This window comes from Drosophila serrata, unplaced genomic scaffold (genome assembly GCF_035046125.1).
Source record: "Drosophila serrata isolate PLE 108 unplaced genomic scaffold, ASM3504612v1 contig_240, whole genome shotgun sequence".
In the NCBI taxonomy this organism is placed as follows: domain Eukaryota; kingdom Metazoa; phylum Arthropoda; class Insecta; order Diptera; family Drosophilidae; genus Drosophila; species Drosophila serrata.
The window spans coordinates 5,637,405-5,657,855 of NW_028257138.1; the positions used below are offsets into that span (position 1 = coordinate 5,637,405).

Here is a 20,451-nt window from a genome sequence, read left to right on the forward strand (position 1 = left end):
CCGAAGCAAATGAAAAATCTGTCAAGCTCAACAAACAGACAACTTAATGCCACAAGCCGACCGGCCAGGCAATCCAAACCAAGCCACAGGAGCAGTCACTGGACAGAGGAAGACGATGAGGATGAGAAGAAGCATGAGGAGCAGGATGAGGACCCAATGACTTGGCCAGACTGGTCTCTGTGGTAAAATTTAATTTAACATACAATTCAGAAGGCCCTGCGACAAATTCTCTGGCCAGCAACTCCGGCCGCACAATGGCAGCCAAAATTGTTGCCAGGACACACACAAAGTTTCCTTCCTGCCGGCGAAGGACAGGCTCAGGGACTGAGAAAACTCTGGCCAGAGGCTCGAACCCTTAATTATATTGAGTGTATGAAATCCTTTGGCCACACAATGGCCAGCAGGAGCAGCAGCAGGAAGTGAAAGTGGCCATGTCCTTGTCCCTGTTCGCCGTCGTGTTTAATCCAAGCAATTTGCAATTTTTGGTAATTTAACTTGACAAAACTTTTTAATGGGGCGCATTCGATGTCAACCCCCTCCGGAGAGAGGCCTTTGGACAATGGAATGAATGGCATTTGTGGCTCCCATTTTGATTCGATTCGACTCGCAACTGTTGCCAGGACTCCCTTCATAATCCCGGGAAGAACCCTTCCTCGAGCCTTCAATAAAACCATCATATTTGATTGTTATGTACTTAAAGGCGAATCTCGTCATGTGTGCGCTCTTTGAATGCAAATTTTTGCGTTTTCAATTTCGTTATCCGCCGCTGGTCTATTATATTTGATGATTTATGATTTTCATAGGAGAAAGGGTCACATTAAGCGGACTAAGGCGTTAATATCCTTGGTGCTGGCTTTGAAAAAGAGTTGTGGCAATTTACGAGATGATTTGATTTTAATCTGTCACTGCCCTCGGGGGATATTCATTCGGGAAGAGCATTTTGTTTCTGCCAAAAAAGCGGTGATGTGAGCAGATTTGTGAGCAAATATTTGGAAGTTAAGCAGATTAACTGAGATTTATGTGAATGGGAAAAGTTTGGGAAGAGGCTGTGGGGTTAAAACTTGAGGTCTAACCTGGGATAACTTTAAGGGATTTGCACGTAGTAGGTTTTAGTTGAAAATAAAATTCATAATAAAATATAAATATCTGAGAAATGGTGTGTTTTGATCTAAAAGTTAAACAAATAAACAAAATATTTTATGAACCGCTCTCTTTGGATATAAACCAGGTTAGATATCTGTCAGGAATATTTATCTTAACCAAAGTTATGAGCATAACTTGTTAGAAGTTAGCTCAGGATATATAAGATATCAAAGGCAGCTCTTTATCTCCCTTAAAATACTTTATTATCCGATTTATTAAATAGCAAACTTCCGCCTCCCTTTTCCATCTCAATTTTAACTTGAAAACTTCCGGAAAAATCCCCCTTAAGCACAACTTCAATATTTCCTGATAGCTCTAATTACAAACAACATCGCAGCAGATCGCGTTGACAACAGAAGTTGCGACGCTGCTCTGGGAATATAAGTTTAAGGGACAAAGGAGGAAAATAAATGTGCCACCATAAGCCGCAATTTTTGCACGAGAGTCGCATTTCCCTTCACCGGAAAGCAGTTTGAACTGTCAAAAATGACAAATAGTCCGTCGAGGATTTAATTTTGAATGCAGCGTTGCAGTGGAAATTAACTAAGCGTCCAGGTCGGATGGGAGGAAAAAAAGCGACTTTTCTCGTAACACAGCAACCACCGAAAATCTCGCCGAGGAAGCCAGACGGAAAAGGGAATTAAAAGCGATCCATACACACACACACACCTTTTCCGAGGGGGTGTGTTTGCCAAAGGGGGATGGATGCAGCCGGGCCTTTTCATGTTTGTCCGGGAAATTAGTTTCTCTCAGCAGCAGTAGCATCAGCAGCATCATCATTGGGAAAATAAAGGATTTTCTGTTTAGCGGGACGAGTATTTATAAATTACTCGTCCGGAGCACAATTGCTCAGCCATACGTTTTATTGCAATTTCTGGAAAATGCCAAACGAAAACGTAAAGGTTGCCAGGACTACGGCGACGACGCACGTGCACCCTTTGGGCCTTGGCTATCCTTTCCACTTATTAAAAATATTTGCTTGTTGTCTCTCTACAACTGGGCATTGTCTGGCCTTGCTTACGATTCGTTGGGGCATGTAATTACATTTTTGGATTGCACCTTTTTTCAGATAGCCAAATGCCTGGACAGGCCAAAGGATCTAGTGGGATTGTTCTCTTTTTGTAAAGAGTTGTAAGTTGTTTAAAAGAAGTTTCCTTAGTGATTTTAAATATATAAAATACTTTTTAAACCTATAGCATTTATATTTTCTTATTTTCCGGAAGTACACTCTTTGCTAAATATACTTTCGCCACCCCAAAATCGTTTAATTAATTATTCCTCAACCCCTCTCCAAATCTGCTCACCTTTTCCACCGAAACTTGTCCCATTTATCGCTATTAATCATCGCATAATTTCGCTCATCGGAGGGCTGTAAACTAAACTCATTAATTACTACAATTAGGTAGAGCACTGTTTTTCCCTTAAATTGTTTAATCTGCGCTCCTTCTGGCCAAATGCAGCGCACGCGACTGAGCAGGAAAACAACTTCCCCATTTCGGGAGTCCTTAAAGGAACCCCCGGTACCAGAATAAGGAATAAAAAATGAAACGGAATGGAAATACACAACTTATATATATAGTATAGTATAGTATATATGTAAAGCTGCCGTGCAGCTGTGATTAATGGGTTTCTTCCAGCACGTCATAAGCGAGCAGGTCCTGGAGAATCCCGAACCCCGAGGCCCAGACCATCGCTTTCCTTTCATTATCAAAGGCTGAGTGAGCAAGGTACCGAGCCGGGTACCTTTTTTTTGTATTTATTATTTCCAGAACTCTGTCGTCCAGTCAAGTATAATTAACAACTTTGTCGGTGGAATGGCGGCTTTCCTTTTGCTGTTCGTTAAGAAATTGCAAAAAAGTTGTTGCCCGTTTTATGTAAATGATGTGTAAACACCACGTGCAGGAGTGCCCAGTGCCGGAGTTCATAATAATCCAGGGCAGTGCAACAATGTTTCGGTTTTTTTTTTAGTGAATAATACTCAGTGCATGTCCATTAGGCGGGGGAGAAGGGGAAAGTCCCCTGTAACGAGAGTACAACGACACGTGTCGCCGCGATTTATTAGCATAATTTCTCTTCCTCAGGTTCCCCAGTTTACACATTTATTTTTTATTCTTAATGCTCGCCACGGAAGCATTAAAGCGAAATGGATGTTCATCTACCCGAAATGATCCGGCGGGGGGGACTCACCAAGTTTTCAATTTCCATGGCAGCCCCCGGGCATCATCTTCGTCAGCATGAATTTCCCAGGAACTACTTCTACTTCTTACTCACTTAATTGTTGTGCATTTGTCAACCTGAGCACACTCCTTGAACGGCGTCAGAGCCGGGAAAATTCACTCTCTCCAAGCAAAACACGAGACACACACTTTAAATTGTGGAAAACTCACTTCGACTCCGACTCCGACTCAGACTCAGAGTGTGGAGCTTGTGCTATTTATGTCTTACTTAGTAGCACATTTGCTGTGACTAGTTCGTAAATTAATTGGATTTGCAATTACATGCCCCACAAGAGCGAGACCGAGACAGAGGGTTGTGTGTGTCAGACGGGAAATTCAATGAAAAGCGCTGAAAGGCGAGATATATAGCGTCTGGAAAAGTGAATGAAAACTGTTTTGAAAAGAGCAAGAACATTTAGAGAAAGTAAAGAAGAGAAGAAACAAGGAAAGCAATGTTTTAATCAATGGAAATATGTACGTTCTCGGCAATTTCATAAAATGCAAAAGCAAAGAAAACCACAACTCTGTGAACTCTCTCCACCTCTTGGAAGCCTGCATTCCTATCCATCCTTTCGATCGACCATTAAACTAATTGCTGGCATACAACATTTTTATTGCATTTGCCGACGCCCTGCCTCCTTCTTTCCTGGCATTCCATGCCGTACATGCCAGCGCTTAATATGCATAACAATAAATGGCCACGACGAGTGTGTAAACCCAAACCAAATTTGACAAAAGAGCAGTCAGGAGGGGCAGACGCCAAACACCCACAAAACTCCATTTCAAACACAAACGAACAAACTGAAAATGGGGAAAATCAAAAGCAGGAAAAGCGAAAGCAAATTGCTCGAAGGCCTCACCTGTTCAAACCACACTCACTGGCAAACATTTCAATACAAATGGAGATTGGAATTGGGCAGAAGGCGGGAATAGGCAGCAGCAAATTTCATACGAAATTAAATTAGATTTTTCGGCTATGTGAGGAAATTGCAACACGCACGCAAACAACACCGGAAAATATTGAAGTTACACTCACAGAGAGCAGCACAAAAATATATAGCTCACGAATTGCCAGGACTAAAAATAGCAGACACAGGATTTGCACGCAAAATTCTCGCCAAAATGACCGCCGGCAGTTTGTAGATAAACATTCAGAATGGCATTTCATATCTCGTTTATATACAATAGTTCAAGGTATGAGGATACGAGTGAGTGAGTATCTGGGCATCTGCGAGTGGATTGCGTGTCCAGTCAAACGGAAATGGGCAAATGCCTACGCAAATGTGCGCATTTCAATTAAATTTCCGTTTTAATCGCTTTTGCAGGAGCCATAGGATAAGCACAGGGGTTACATCAACATGCCAGGCATTTCTACTCATTAAAACTGTGTCTGGGGTCCAGGTCATGCGTTATAATTTGATGGCGTTGATCCTTGATCTCGAGTTACTATCTGAGGTGCACTTGTACTGCTCTTGAAATGCTCAAATGCCTTTTCAAATCACATAAAAAGTAACCTCTTACACTTGACTATTTTAATGATATGCACAAGTATCTCTAAAGAAATAAGTATACGAGTTTTTTAATTAAAAATAATATATATATCCCCTCTCACATTTGATAATTTTGATTAAGCAGAACTGCAGATTTTCAAATCTTTTGAATTTTGCGGTTTGTTAACCGAAATAAACCTCTCCCCATCCGGCTTCAAGGTTGTATCACTGTCCGTGTCCGTCTCCTTGGTGTATTCCTTGTTGTCCCACACCAAATGGATAGGAAAGCTGATCGAGATCGAGGAGCTGGTAGGAGACTGGCCAGTGAGCGTGGTCTCCGAGTCACTTCTATCGTCATTGAACCGATTGTACGGCACCAGGGCCAGGTCTTCTTCCTCGCCTAGACACAAGGAGGTGTCACTGAAATGGGTATCCAGATCAGTGTCTTGCAAGCCACATTCCGATATAATCGGCGATGTCCTTGTTCCACTATCCGCCGACTTCCATGCCGTGCTGGCATGTTCATAGTCTCCCCCCACAAGGGCCAACATCGAGGATAGAGCTCGCTGCTCCTGGCGCCTGGCTGTACCTCCTCCGGCCTTAGACCTTGGAGTAATGTTCATACTGGACTCCACGTCAATGGGATTTCGACGTAAAAGTTTTTGAAGAGTTTTGAAGGAATCACGCATTTCCAGCAGCTCCCTCTCATCGTAGGGCTCCGTCAGCAGAGTATTTGGTACGGACAAGGCGTTTATAAGGAACTCTAGATCGTCCTCCATGGATATGGGCTTGGGCCAGGATTGTTGAAAAGGGATATGACACTAGACCTTTTTTTTTAAATTTTAGATATAATTTTGACAAGCTGTGAGTATTGAATGATGGAAAATGATAAGCCACCTATCGAGTAATATTATTTCAGAAAATGAGTATCATTTATAAGGCTATTTTCTTTTAAACCAACTTACGATAATGCAATTTAAACATTCTACCCTCCCTCAATACCCTCTTCCCATTTTCTCGTTTCCAAGGAGTTGTCCTTATCAAGTGTCAAACTTTTTTCATTAAATCCGACTGGGAGGCGACCACAGCTTTAAGAGGAGCCGGAGCCGGAGCCGGAGTAAGCCTCCGGACCCATATCAACCGCCCAAACCCCGTCCAAATACGCCACAAAGTCATTACGAACAACTTAAGATTGTGTTAAACACGCCTACATTACCAGATTTTGCATTGGGAGCCGGCAAAAAGCAAAGTTTAGGGGGAAACAGCTGGGCCCGAGAGCCAGAAGCAGCAGTAAACTGCAAGAAGAAGTGGAAAACTCCGGGTGGGAGGACCGTGTAATAATTGTAATTTCGCAGCAACATCGGAAAAGCGCCAACGGGTGAAGTCGGGGAAACACGAAAAATAACAATCAGAAAGCATTTAGCAGCAACTTCTTCTCCTCCACCGAAAGCGAGAGTCTAGCGATTCGAGAGTTAAGTTAACCGGAATGTGTGTTGTTCCTTGGCAGGTGCCTCCTCTTCCAAGTGCGTGTGATTCCCCCCTTTAAGTGAAGGGACCTTTTGCTTTAACGATTAAACAAGGAGCTGCAACGGAAACCATATATACGATATACCCTTAGCCACATAAATCTCCTTTTCGGGGGTGTTTCCATGGCCTGTTTTAATGGCCTGACCTACTTACGACTGCAAACCCACTCCCATTTCTGCCTTTTATTGAACACTTAAAGTAACTTGCTTCCTTTAATTGCGCAAATATCTACGAAAATGCCAGACAAGTTGAAAGTTTGTCCTGCCATTTGTCAGGCGGCAGCAAAATATGTTTAATAATCTGAACGCATTACCAAAACAGCAGCAACCACACAGGATAGGTTATGTAGATATATGTACATATAATATATAGGAAGGAAGCAGCCAAGGAAGGTGCTTGTGGTAGGAGTTCTGTTGCTCCTGAGCTCTGAGGGTTGCAAGAGAACAACGACAACGGGCAAACACATGTAGACTACTCTTGGAAAAAGGCAAAGGACTTCCAGACAGACAAAACAAACATCAAGGGTGAGATGGAAATCTATTTGGAGAGGGGCAGTCAAGGGAAAGGAACAGGGAGCAAACAGAAGACGTTTGTTTGACAGTGGAACTGAGCCTTGGATATTTATAAAATATCTTAAATATACTTGGATTCTTTCAGGCAAGAAATGTATTTAAAATAAACAAGACTGTTCTAATAGTAAGTTATTGCATTTACCATTAGTTTCCAATTCAAATAAAATATATGAAATATTTACCTTAAATATGGAATGTATTTTCTCTTTCTAAGTTTATAAATGTAGTTTTAAAATCATTATGTTATCACCCCACTGTGCCGCACTCTCAGGCATTTGCTGCTCGTCTTTCCACTCACAAAAGCCTATTAAATAACATGGTCCTACACATGCGACCTCTGAGAAGGGGAAAGCTAGGAAAAGCAAGGGAAAAGCCAGCAGCAACAGCAGCCAAAAGTTTGGCTCACAATTGCCAGGATAAGGCACTAGTAGCCGGCAGAAGTAAGCGGTTGCAGGCAGGAGCCCCACCAAAGTGGTAACATGAAAATATGAAAATATTCATGGCTCAAGAGGAAAAAAACCGAAGAAATAATGACGACGGAGACGACCATGACAAAGTGGCATGCAGGCAAATGGCAAAAAGTAAACAAATAAACAAATAGAAATGAGTAGAGGGGAATCGGGACGTATCCTGGTACTCCTGCAAGCGAAAAAGTTCAAGAACGATGACGACGATAGTCAGCCACCCATGTCTAAGACATTTGCATATGGACCAAGGCAGTGGCATCTTGGACTAAATTTAGGGGAAAATTCTATTATTTTAGCTGCTCAAACATAGATCTCCTTGAAAGTTCCTGCAGACCACTTGAGTCCTTTGGGCGCCATGTCCACATGTCTATGTGAAAACACTCCACCCACGGATCCCTTTGAGCTGCAGCTGGAAAATAAATGTTCAATTTGTAGTTGTCAATTGGCTACTTAGAGCAAGTTGAGAGAGATGTGCATCATCGGAAACGGAGGAAAATGGGGAAAAAGAAATGCCAATGCAATTGAAATGTAAACGAAACTAATGTACGAATTTGGCAAAGAGCCATTGACATTGAGGCTGCTCTGTTTGATGTAAGGTAGGTGAAAATATACCTTATATATATCTGAGTTATAAGCCTTATTTATCTCCCATGTCCAGCATTAACAATTCAGCAAACAAAATGAGCACGCACAAGATGAAGTCATATCATTAACTCTCGGAAACCCAGTCGAGTTATACCTTTTCTGCCTCTCGATAAGCAGCTCATTACTCAACGGTTCTGGCCCCGATTTACTGGCCAAAAGGAAACCGCTTGGATCAGCTAAAAATGGCCAAAGCATAATAATAATTTGTTACATGTAAAAAAGCACAGTGCCAAAGGAGATAAACAAAATAAATGACACAAGCATGTCAGCACAAAGAGCGGCAGCAGCCGAAAAGCAAACTAAAATGGAAATGGAAAATGGATTCGCTGCTCGAATTTGGGAGGCTTTTTCTTCCCTACTTTTTTTGTTGCAACCCTCAGCGATTTTCCACGGGACTACGACTACAGACATTTGCATAAATTATCATTTGGTGAGCCAGAACAAAAAACGAAGCCCAGCAAAGACGGCAGGAGATATACCTTTTTGGCTGACTCTCAAGGAGAGCAAAATGGCTTGTGGGGGGTTGGGTAATAAAGGCAAATGCATAAAATAACATAAAATAAAATAAGAATTTATATTGCCAACGGAGAAGAACAACGAGCAGCGGCAAATATCAAACAAATTGCAATAAAATGCAAATTTAAATAGAATCGCAAAAACTCAAAAAGTATAAATAAATTCTAGGTGCTGCCTCCTGCGCATTAAAGCACTCGAAAAATGTTCATTTTATTTTGAATTCAAATATTTTATGCTTAATTTTAAAGCATTTTATGGCCACAAAGTAACTGGGGAAAGGGGAAAGTCTCCCCGGGCTTCTGTTTTTTATTTTATTTTGTTCTTTTTTTAAGGGGGTTTTGGTGTTTTGGCGCTTGGCTCTTCCTCCTTGTTTGTTTCCGAGCAGCTGAGCACAGCTGTGAGCCAGTGGGAAGACATTTCCTTACATTTTAATACACTTTTCCCCCAAAAACACGCCCCACGCCTTTATTCGCTGGTAGAAAGAGCAGAAAGCAACAGCCAAAGGCAGGTGAGGTGGGTTTTCCCCCACCGCCATATATACATTTTTTTTAAAGGGAAAACTTTTTCTGCACAATGAATTTTTGCGCATTTTCCACCTGTATGAGCTCGCCAGAGGGGCTGAAGGGAACCCTGCCCAGGAAATCGATTCGTTGTGGTTGTTGCTCTGGTAATGAGACTTTCCACGACCAAAACGAAAAACCGCCGCAGGGATAGGGACAGGACAGCGCATTTTCCAATGTTTTTTTTAGTCTCTCTCTATTCCAGCTCTTTTCGAAGAATTTGCAACTATGCAAATACAAGGTAAATAACATAGCTTAGTCCTTCGGTTCAATTACTAGCAAAAGGACCTGCCAAAGCTTATACTCCTGAATCGCAAGGGAAAGGGAAAAGCTATTAGCATGTGTAGGAAAAAGGGGGGAGAAAACTGGGAGAGCAGCTACAAATCTCAGCTAATTAAAGTCAACAAGCGGGATCATTTGAAATGCAAATGTCAAGTGGCATAATGGTAAAATGTGGGTGTGTATGGAATAATATGTGTGTCGAAGGATTTAAGTCAAGAGCAGAAAAAAAGAGCAAGGAAATATATGAAAAAGGGAGTTACAAAGAAGTTTTCATTGGAGATTCTGAAGCAGAACTTACTTTGAAATAGAATTTTACATTTTCTTACCAAATTTCTTCTTTCCCTAGCACTTTCATTTAACACTTTTCACATGCTTCTTTCCATGAGGGTCCCCTGGCTAACCCGCACAAGGAAAACATCAATTTTTTGCTCTTTAAAGTTAAAGTACATAGAAAAATTTGATGAGGGTAATTATTGGCAGACGTCGGGGAAAAGGGTAAACCGAGATAGAGGAAGCTGAGGCTACCGTAAAATAAAAGAATAAAGATAGACAAGGGAAAGGATGTGACATCCCCTTTCGAAGCAGGGAATTTCAATTAAAATTAGCACTTTGGTCGTTAAAATAAAATATTGCTAATTAGATTGGCATAGCCCAGGGGCCAGCCACACAGTAGTAGCATCGTCTCCATCTTCTGCATTGATTTTAATATGGTCATGAATATTAAATTACCAGCACACTCTGGGTGTGTGTGTGTGTGGGTTTGGCGGGGGGAAAAGTTTGTCTGCCATAAATTAAAATCAACGCCCATAGAACACGCCCACTCTTTTCACTTCTCCCTCTCCTCGCTCGGAACAGCCGCCACTCAGAATGTTGACGGTAATTAACTTTTAGGCATTTTCTATGCATATTTATGTGGGGGTGTTCGGGAGCTCTCGCCTTGCTTGCATAACATTAGCATCAACAAGGGGCTGGTGTCCCACCCACTGACAGATGATGCGTGCAAGGACGAATCTCTCTGGGAAGAAGAAGCCTTGGAAGCCTTACATACACCTACAAGGACCTTGGCTACATTCATCACGAATTCGCATTCTGTTTTTACCAACGCCATCTGTAAATGTCATAAATAAATAATGAATTAATCATACAGTTTAGCGGATTTTTCTTTGCTCCACTTGAGTACTCTCCTCCCTCCTTTAAGACTTTTCAATTGTGAATTCAACTGAATGAAGTCCTTGAGTTTGTGCCGTTTGTGCACTCATTTATAAATTATTAATGATATATTAAAAATATAAAAAAAGAGCTTTGAAAGATTTTCTTTTATTTGTATCTAAAGAGAGCTTGTCAAAAACATAAGGAGTCCTTCCGATGCTTGATGTAAATTCCAAGGCTTTGAATTATTCCTTAATGGTTTTAAATTTTAAATTGAATAGGCAAAGGCAATTACTTTTAATATTTTTCCAATAAAGTTACGCCTGCCAGACTTTCGTTAACTTTATTTAATTTAAACCTTTGCCTCCCAAAAACAATTTGTTTTGTTTTTAGTTGTTGCATGTTAATTGAAGGAAATAGGCAAAGGTTTGTCATAGAACGGCACTTAAAACTCAATCAACTGCAACTAACCATATTAAAAGGAGCAGCAGCCCCAGGATACATATCCTCCACATGCACCTACATATACATATATACAAATATAACGTATACGCCGTGTGGTGCATAGAAAAGAAAAGAATGCAATCAATTTGTCAACGTCTGAGTGTGTGTCCTATGGTGTTGCTGTTGCTGCCACCGTTACACGGCCTCATGTGTGTCTGCACTCTGTACATTCGTCCTTCAGTCCCTTCGTCCATCCATTCATTCATCCATTCGTACGCCTGTCATCACACACGTATGCCGGCAATTTATGTGTCGTCTGAGTCTGGACGGGTTTTATTTTTTTGTAGCCTCTGCATTCGAGGGTAACCAGCAACAGCAACAACAACAAGCAGGACAAGTTGCTAGTAAATAAATTTAAAAGCGCTTAAAAGAGGGGCGTGGCACATCTGCAATTTACCATGTCGGAAGGTGACTTGACAACATTTGCCATCTGAGCTTCGGTTTCAGTTGCAAGCAACGTTGTATGTTAGTCGAGACGATGATAATATTCAAATTTACTATGACACGAGTAAATTCAATTAAAATGTCATGACCCTTACTTCAAGGGGGGGCAAGTGTATCTGGCTTACTTTCTGCCTTAAATCCTTATGGGAAAAAGTATAACTAACTAACTAACTCTATCAGGCAGCAGAAACAATGTATTTTTAGGTAAATACAATTTATTGTAGGGAATTTAAGGCAGTAGTACTTTGAATTTGCTTAAGAATTTAATCTCCTATTGCAACCTTATCCCTAATAATTTATAATATTTAATTAGCAATTCCCTATCATAAATATTCACACTCCTTGCAGAGTAGGTACCTCTATACCGACCCCTAATTTGAGGCTCTTCCCTGGGTGCTTCGTCCTTAATCACATATCGCATCTGCTCGAGTCCAGGGATAACTGGAGATTTCTGCACTTGTCGGTTTTTGTGAACTTCTATGTGTGTGTGAGGAAAAACACAGCTCGGGGCTCTAAAAAAGGGCTCAGGAAAAAAACAAACACTGCATAAAAACAGGACCAGGACTAGCAGCTAGCTTGGAGTAAGAGTGAAACGTGTTGTTCTTGCCGTTGTGCTTATGATATTATTGCACTTGTCAGGCTCAAACACACACACACGCACACAACACTCGTGCATTCCACAACAACCTGCAACAGACGCCACAAAGTATGCAAAGTTTTTCTGCCAAAGCGCAAATGAAAACAGCAAACGATACACACAAAGTTACAGAAAAGGAGGAGCTCTGAGAGTTATGATATGTGAATGGAGAATGAAGAGTGTGTATCCTGCACAGGTATGCCTACAAAGGCATACCAAGGACCCGGCAGTCAGCATCCCAGCTGGAAATATGTCAGCACACTGGGCGTATGAGTAATAAGCACGAGTGCCGAGCGAGGAGACATTGCTGCAAGTCAACTCGGTGACTCAAAATCAAATTTGCACATCAGCATCGGTATGAAATGCATTGAAATGTTAGCCACAGAGCTATGGCTGGGTTATGCATTCCCAAAGAATGCGAATCGCCAGTCAAAGGTGGGTTATGGAGCATTGTAAATCATCGCTACACAGGGGAAAATTTCTACAGATTATATGTATGTATAATAACATATGCATATTTTCTTAAAAGTATTAGGTAAGTAAGTATTTGCTAAATATAAAAATTGTGGTTTAAATTTAATAGACTTTCATCCTTATGTATTATATCTAATTAAAAAGAAAACTATCTTTGGGAGTCTAAAATTGTTGAACCCCTGAAGAGAAAATTCATCATAACTCTGCCAAAAACGCATTAATTTTAATTCGGATGGCTTTCCTATGTTAGTTTTTACTGTGGTAATTAAACTGCATACTCAATTAAAAAATTTTTTAAATTAAAATTTTCATTATTTTTTTTGACAATTTTAACCCTTTGTAAAATGTTGAAATTTCTGAAATAAATAAATTTTCAGCGGACATAGCTAGATCGACTGGGATTTTTATGCTGATCAAGAATATATATGATTTATAGGGTCGGAAATGACTTGCTCACTAAGTTTCAACTGACTAAAATTATCAGTAAGTAAAAGTATTGGACCAGTAAGTAACTATGATTAGTAAGTATCAATGAACATTAAGTAACTATGATCAGGAAGTATCTATGACCAGTAAGTTGGATGATCAGTTACTAACTTTGAACACTAATAAACAATGACTTGCAACTTTTGTAACACAACACACTTCTGAGTCTTGGCTGGCAGCAGTCACTTCGTTCCGGGGATGTTAGAACTAGTTGGGAATCATATGTACAGATGTGCGAGATTTGTTTTGGAACAAAGAGCAAGCTATTTAAATGAAACTGTGGAGTTATTCTTCTATATAATTTTACTAGAATTTAACTCGGAGCATGCCGAATCGGTTGACTATATATATACATATATACAGCTGCCATAGGAACAATCGGGCGATTTATAGAACTATGATCAGAAAGTAACTATGAAAGAAAGTAAGCTACTCTGAACATTAAGTATCTATGAGCATTAAGTAACTCTGAACAGTAAGATAATATGATCAGTAATTAACTATTCTCATTAAGAAACTATAATCAGCAAGTATGTATCAATGTATCTACTTATGTATCTATCTTATGACCAGTAAGTATGGATGATCAGTTACTAACTTTGAACACTAATAAACAATGACTTGCAACTTTTGTAACACAACACATTTCTGAGACGTGGCCGGCAGCATTCACTTCGTTCCGGGGATGTCTGAACCAGTTGGGAATCATATGATATGATGATTAACTATGAACAGTAAGTATCTATGAGTAGCAAGTAACTCTGAACAGTTAGTATGTATGATCAGTTACTAACTTTGAACACAAATAAACAATGACTTGCAACTTTTGTAACAACACATTTTTAATACTTGGCCGGCAGCAGTCACTTCGTTCCGGGGATGTTTGAACCAGTTGGGAATCATATGCACAGATGCGCAAGACTTGTTTTAGAACAAATTGAAGAGCAAGCTAATTGAATGAAACTATAAAATTTAACTAGTATATAAGTCGGAGCATGGCGAATCGGTGGACTATATAGACACACATATATAGATGCCTTAGGAACTATCGGGCGATTTAGAGAACTATGATCAGTAAGTAACTATAAGAAGTTATTAACTACGATCAGTAATTTACTATGACCCGTAATTAACTATGAGCAGTTATTTACAATGATCAGTAAGTATCAATAAGCATTAAGTACCTATAACCAGTAAGTAGCAACAACCAGTAACTATCAATGACCAGTAAGTATCTATGGACACTAATAAACAATGACTTGCCACTTTTGTAACACAACACTCTTCTGATACTTGGCCGGCAGCAGTCACTTCGTTCCGAGGACGTTAAAACCAGTTGGGAATCATATGCACAGATGTGCGAGATATGTTTTGAAACAAATGAAGGCTATTTGAATGAAATTACGAAGTTATTCTAATATATAAAATTACTAATAAATAATTCGGAGCATGGCCAAAGGAACGATCGAAAAATTGTATGAAAAAATATCATAACTTTTCTAGTTTTCAATAGATTTTCATCAAATTTTAAGTATACCCATTTTATATATGTCCAGAATTTTGTGTAAACTTTTAAGAAAATCGGACAACTATATCATATAGCTGCCATACAAACATGACAATTTCTTCGACAAATCAAAATTAAAAAAGTTCATAACTATACCAAAACACCATTAATTTTAATTTGGAAAGCTGTCCTATCCTAGTTTTTATTAGGTTAATAAATCTACATACTCAATTTTAAATTTTAAAAAAGTTAAAATTTTTATAATTTTTTTTGGACATTTTAACGATGTAACCACTTAAAAATTTTTTTAAAATTTTTAAAAATTTAATTTTACCCGGACAAGGCTAGATCGATTCGGCTGTTGATGCTGATCAAGAATATATATGATTTATAGGGTCGGAAATGACTCCTTCACTGCCTAAGATGGTTCTGACTAAAATTATAATATCCTGCTGGTGTTACTCTTTAATTTACTTAATTATTTAGCTCAAGTTCTATTTTTTTGTATATACAACTTGGGTAAACCTTTAATTATATTCCTAAGGTGTTAGACTATTTCTTTTACTGTAGGTGACTGGAGAGACAGATACACCGGGAGCTTAACCTCCTTCTTCTCGGCTGTCATCGTTATTGCTTTTGGGAATATGCACGGCATGCCAAACACTCACTCGCTGGCTCCCCAGTCCTATTTCCATTTGCATGCCGCAGCTCGAATCAGTCTTCTTCTGTTTTATACATTTTAATTTGAGTGAGCGAGTGGAGGTCCTGGCGCAGGAGGAGCAGGGCCCCGCATGGGGCTGACTGCCGCAGAAGGAAGAGACACCGCAGAGCTCCTGCTCCTCCTGCCATACATATCACACCATCCCATCTCGGGGGCCAGCTCTCTTGGTATTTCGCAGCATTTCGTTTGGTTTCGTTTCGTTCCGCATCTATTTTTTATAAGCAGACGCAATTGTTTCGAAAATGAAAGGTTAAAATGTTAAATGCGACTTTGCATGAGAACAATGGGTTAAGGGTTTGGTGGCTGCTGTCATTGTCGTTGTCGTTGTCGTTGTCCTTGCTGCCACCGAGGGGTTGGTCTGCCAGGAGTAAAAGGAAACCAGGAAATGCAGGGCCCCTTTGGGGAGATCAAAACATGAACTTTGTCAATGAACTTCACATGTAAAGTTGCGCAGGCAGAGCACAGACCCAATCCGAGCTCTGAGTTTGATAAATGGGCTTGGGGAAGCTGGGATATGGAAGTTCAAGGCATCGCAGGATTACAGAATGAAGCAGGTTTCCCCTAGTATTTTCGCTGAAATTTTCATTAAATCAAGGAAACAGAAATGCAGAAAATATTGGTAAATGCTTTTCCTTTGGTTTATGAATATTTTTCCCTTGCTTTTCTATGCAGTTTTCTGTTACAGTTTCACCTATGCGTCAGAGTTCCAAAAATGCATCAAATTAAAAATATTTGCGCAGAGATCCTGGTACTCTTTCAGCTCCCTCTCGAAATTCATCTGCAATCTGACGATAAAATTGTAGTTCTTGGCCCTTTGTTCATATTAAATTTTGATAGCCAGACAGCCACAAAGGGATGCCGAAGCTTTTTGTTCATAAACATTTTTGTGTGTGCCCGAAGGGAGGCCTCCGGAATGCCTTTCTTTGCCTCCTCTTTTGTGGGCAATTCAGGCATTAGAGATAGGCCAAAACAGGAGAGTGGTCAGAGGAAAAGGAAAATTAGGTCAGGCAAACAATAAAAATCATCAGACAACGCTGAGACTTGATGAGCTCGACGGCTCGATAATGCTGGGAAAAGGAAAACGAAAAGGAAAAGGACATTCGGCCTGAGAGCAGAAGGAATACAACAGAGCTGAGGAGACTATGGAGGCTGTCAACCCCTAATGGCATAATCTTCACTAATTTAGCGCTCATTAATTTCTAGCGCTGCCATTCTGTTTGATAACACGAAAAGCGTAATTGAATTAAAAGTGGATGCAGGACAATGGCAGTATTCGGCTTTTGGCCATCATAAACATCAACATGTCCAGGCAAGGACCTTCTTTTTCTTTCACTTTCTCAGCTTTAATTAAAATTGCATAATGAGGAGGTTCAGAGGTTCCTGTGTCGATATCTTCGACGTACTCTCCTCCTAATCAGCATGCCATTTGTGTAATTTGTGCCAAAGCTCCTGCTCCCAGCTATCGCAGCCTAATCATCTCGAGACCCATTCGTTCTTACGGCCTCTGCCATTTTCGTCCTGTCCTGAGCCTCCTTGGGTTTTATTATAATTAGATAGGAATTGCCAGGCACTCGAAGACAGAAGACTTCTCCTGTCCTGTCCTGTGTCTAATGTCTAATGCCTGTCATCTCATCAGCACGCACTCCGGTCTCTCTCTCCGGTTTTCTTATCCTTTTGCTACTCTGACTTCCTGTCGATTCTGCGGATTCTGCTGGGTCAGCAGTTTTTAATTGAATTGCACGCGGTTTGTCTTTGGTACAAAGTTCGTTTATTATGCGCATTTATTTGCATTTTTCCACCACAAATCGTGGAATGCAATTTCTCCAGCGGCTAATTGTGTGTGTTTTTCTGCGGCTGAGCAAACTTTAACTCGGAGAGTTAAGTCAGCAGAAAGTAAAGGGAAAATGGTAGATGAAAATTTGGTTTAAAATTGCTCTGTGACCCATAAAATAATTATATTTAAGCTAGGAATTTCTCAAGTGAAGCAAATATCTTAATTAAACATATTCTTTGCTAATACTTCGATTTATTTCCCCAACTCCTTTCCCTATTCCCAAACCCAGTTCTGGCTCCATCATCCTCCATCATCTCTAGAAGTCTTTCGCATTATTCTGGTCACTTTATGGGCCAGAGATAAGACCAAGGACTAGCTGGAGAAAAAATGGGAAATAATTTAATAAGGGAAAGTTCCCCCAGATCCCAAATGACCTTTTTTTTTGCTTGTCCCCCCTTCAGCTGAATGTGCAAAGCGGTTGACATAAATAAAAAATGTTACTACATTTTGGCACATTACACACAAAAAATAAGAATAAAAGAGGGAACGAAGGGAAAAGAAAAGGCGAAAGGCTATCCGGAATAAGCCTGAAAGGAGCCTGATAAAATTGTGAAAAACTGTTAAAATGTGTTGGGCAATTCTCGGGAAAACCGTCAGGACGAAATGGGTCAAGTAATCAATTCTGGTGGGAGTTGACGCCGTCAGGGTTTGGCATTTTTCATGACCCAAGCAATGGATTCGCTTAATTAGATCTCATGTTCGGTGAGCACATTTTTGGCACTCGCATTTATCTAAATTATTTTGTTAGTCGGGGTCAAACAAATTAAAATAAATGTTTGTCAAAGGTCCAAAGGGGGCAGGAAGAGTCAACAAATTAAAAATTGTTTGACTTTTTGGGTGTGTGGCACCAGCAGGAAGAGAAAAGGTATTTTCTGTTGGGGTCACTTGGCCAGGTGTTTGCCAAAAAGGTTTTTCGTGTTTGCTTTTCTTTTTTTGCTCCCCTGAAAAGTCAACCCCTGACAATTGCTTCATTAAGTGCTATGGGGATATGGGGATACACTTTTAAGGAACTGGTTCAAAAAGGTTGACAATTTTAGCTAAATAATGCTGGTTTATCATCATAGCTTTAAAAGGGAACTAAATATTTATATATCTCTACCAACTTTCTCTTAAAGAACATACTCCATAACATATCACAAAATCCCCTTTCTACCTTTGATATATTCACTGATTTATTCAGTTTTTCCTAGCCAAAAAACGTGGTCTTTCATCACTATATAGAGCTTCCTCTGCCAACAGACGACACATTGATGAATATTCACAAAAAACTGATTCCATAACAAAAAAAATCCCTCTGGCAAATGGAATGATACATAAATTTTGTATCTGTTGTGCAGGGCACGTCATAATGTTTATCAACAATGGCCTCAGGTCGTGTATTGATTAAAAATTTTCCCAACCGTCGTCTGACGTATGGCAGGAGGAAAATGGGGAGGAAACTCATACATATATACATACATACATACACTTGTTGACAGCCCCTTGCCGCCTGGGGTCATAATTTCAGTTCAAAGGCCGCCAAACTTTACAAAAATTGTGATTTTAAGCGGCTTTCGCTGATGGCCAAAAGCCACACAGTATAAGAGGCGGCCACAGAAATTTAATTAATAAAAATTATTTCGCAGTTTCTTTTTTTTTGTGATGCGGATTAATAAGCTTTTTTAAGTCCTTGGTCGCCGCTGCCACGTGTTGGAAATCTGATTATAATGACACTCGACGACAGATTTGCGGGAAAGCAAAATGGCCAAAGGCCAAATCCAGACTTACTTGCGCTTCACAAATCAAAGAGACAGGGATTAACATACCTGGAAAAAAAAAGCGGAAAATACGAGGGGATTTTATTAAAATATATTTAATGACTTCTTTTATATACATAAAATGAGTGGGAGTAATAAAATTCACATCGGATAAGATGTCAGACAAATCGAACCAGATAAGTTTGGTTACAAATTAATTTAGTTCTTATTCCTCAGCGATTATAATCACAATAAATTATAGCTATTTGGCTGACCCTCCTCCCAATAGGTTTATTTCGATTATACATCCTTTCCCATTTAGTAATCAACTCAAGTCAACGCCCTAGCACTATCTCTAAATAAATCAAATTGTTATTGCATTTGAAATCAGAAGCCCTGCATTATTAATGCCGCCCTTCTGCTCGGCACAAAGGACACATGCTAATGGAATGGCAGCAGCAGAACTTAAATCAGCTCCAAACCAAAGTCGCTGGGACATTGGGGCAAAACGCTGACAGCTGACAAGCCGCAATCCGCAATCCGCAGAGCCAGTGCCAGGATGATAGCGTAGTCCGAGTGAGATAACAATAAAATGGCCAGGAGCGGAGCACTTCACGCGCGCTGACCACAGGACATGGCTAAGACCCCAGGCACACCTGCGAGGAGCAGAAGTAGTCGCCGGCAGCCGAGGCTCTTTGAATAGTTCATGAAGTTGTCACTTTGTCGTGTAGAGCAGAGTTCATACCCTTGGACAGTGGTCTTTTACATCATGTAAATGGGCTACAACTCAAGGGATAGGGATTTATGGCACTTATGTGAGGTGGGATAAGAGAGAAGAGATTTTTAAAGTAAGCTAATAAGTTATATAATGTTACCGGAATATGCTTTCAATGAAAGATTATAGATTCTCAGTTGTTAATTAAGTACTTAAATCAGTCTACTTTGAAAATATATAGTAAAATATGAAAAATATCCAATAAATATATATCTTTTATCGATGTTGCTCCACTGTATTGTTATCCTTGCTGTGTTTCCCATTATTGTGCCCTTTTCTTTTACATTATTATTGTGTGTTCCAACTCTGAGTGATTCACTCCTAGTCCTGTCAGAGTCTCAAAAACCAACTCATCCTACCTCCCAATACTTCCCATCGATTGACACTGGTCAAGGTAATATTATTGTGGGAAAATACTAGAGAACCCTTGGTTTTCCTACGTGCCTGAAATTCGATTAAGATATTGTCTCGCCAGATATCTGACGGAATGAGAAACCATTAAATTATCTGCGATATATGATAATTGGAAACGAAGCACAATAATTTTCAGTGGCCATAAAACCAAAAAGTTGAGAGTTTGTTACGTTATTCGTTATCGATTCCCAGTGCTATGTGCTTTGATTTCATTTCATTCCCTCGTCAGCTTGTCGCTTTATCAGTTTTATAGTGTGATTCTTGTGAAATGCAATAAACTTTGGTCGTTGATAAACATCTGTCAGTCTGTCGTCTTCAGCGAGTGGGTCGATTTAGGGACAGGGCTACTCCT

The 20,451-nt window shown here is 40.0% G+C and overlaps 2 protein-coding genes across 3 annotated transcripts in view; both read right to left on the minus strand.

The window, feature by feature from the left end:
* Nucleotides 1-20,451, minus strand: part of Trim9 (E3 ubiquitin-protein ligase Trim9) — an 81,340-nt gene that overhangs the window by 50,598 nt on the left and 10,291 nt on the right. The gene's annotated exons all lie outside the window — the stretch shown is intronic.
* LOC110183290 (uncharacterized) lies at nt 4,915-8,745 on the minus strand. The gene has a single exon (XM_086830791.1). It carries the CDS (start codon nt 5,626-5,628, stop codon nt 4,987-4,989), a length of 642 nt encoding a protein of 213 aa, XP_086686917.1. The 5' UTR covers nt 5,629-8,745; the 3' UTR covers nt 4,915-4,986.

What these genes read in the sequence shown, in the direction of transcription:
- LOC110183290 (XM_086830791.1), bottom strand. Translation starts at nt 5,628, where the DNA reads ATGGAGGACGATCTAGAGTTCCTTATAAACGCCTTGTCCGTACCAAAT.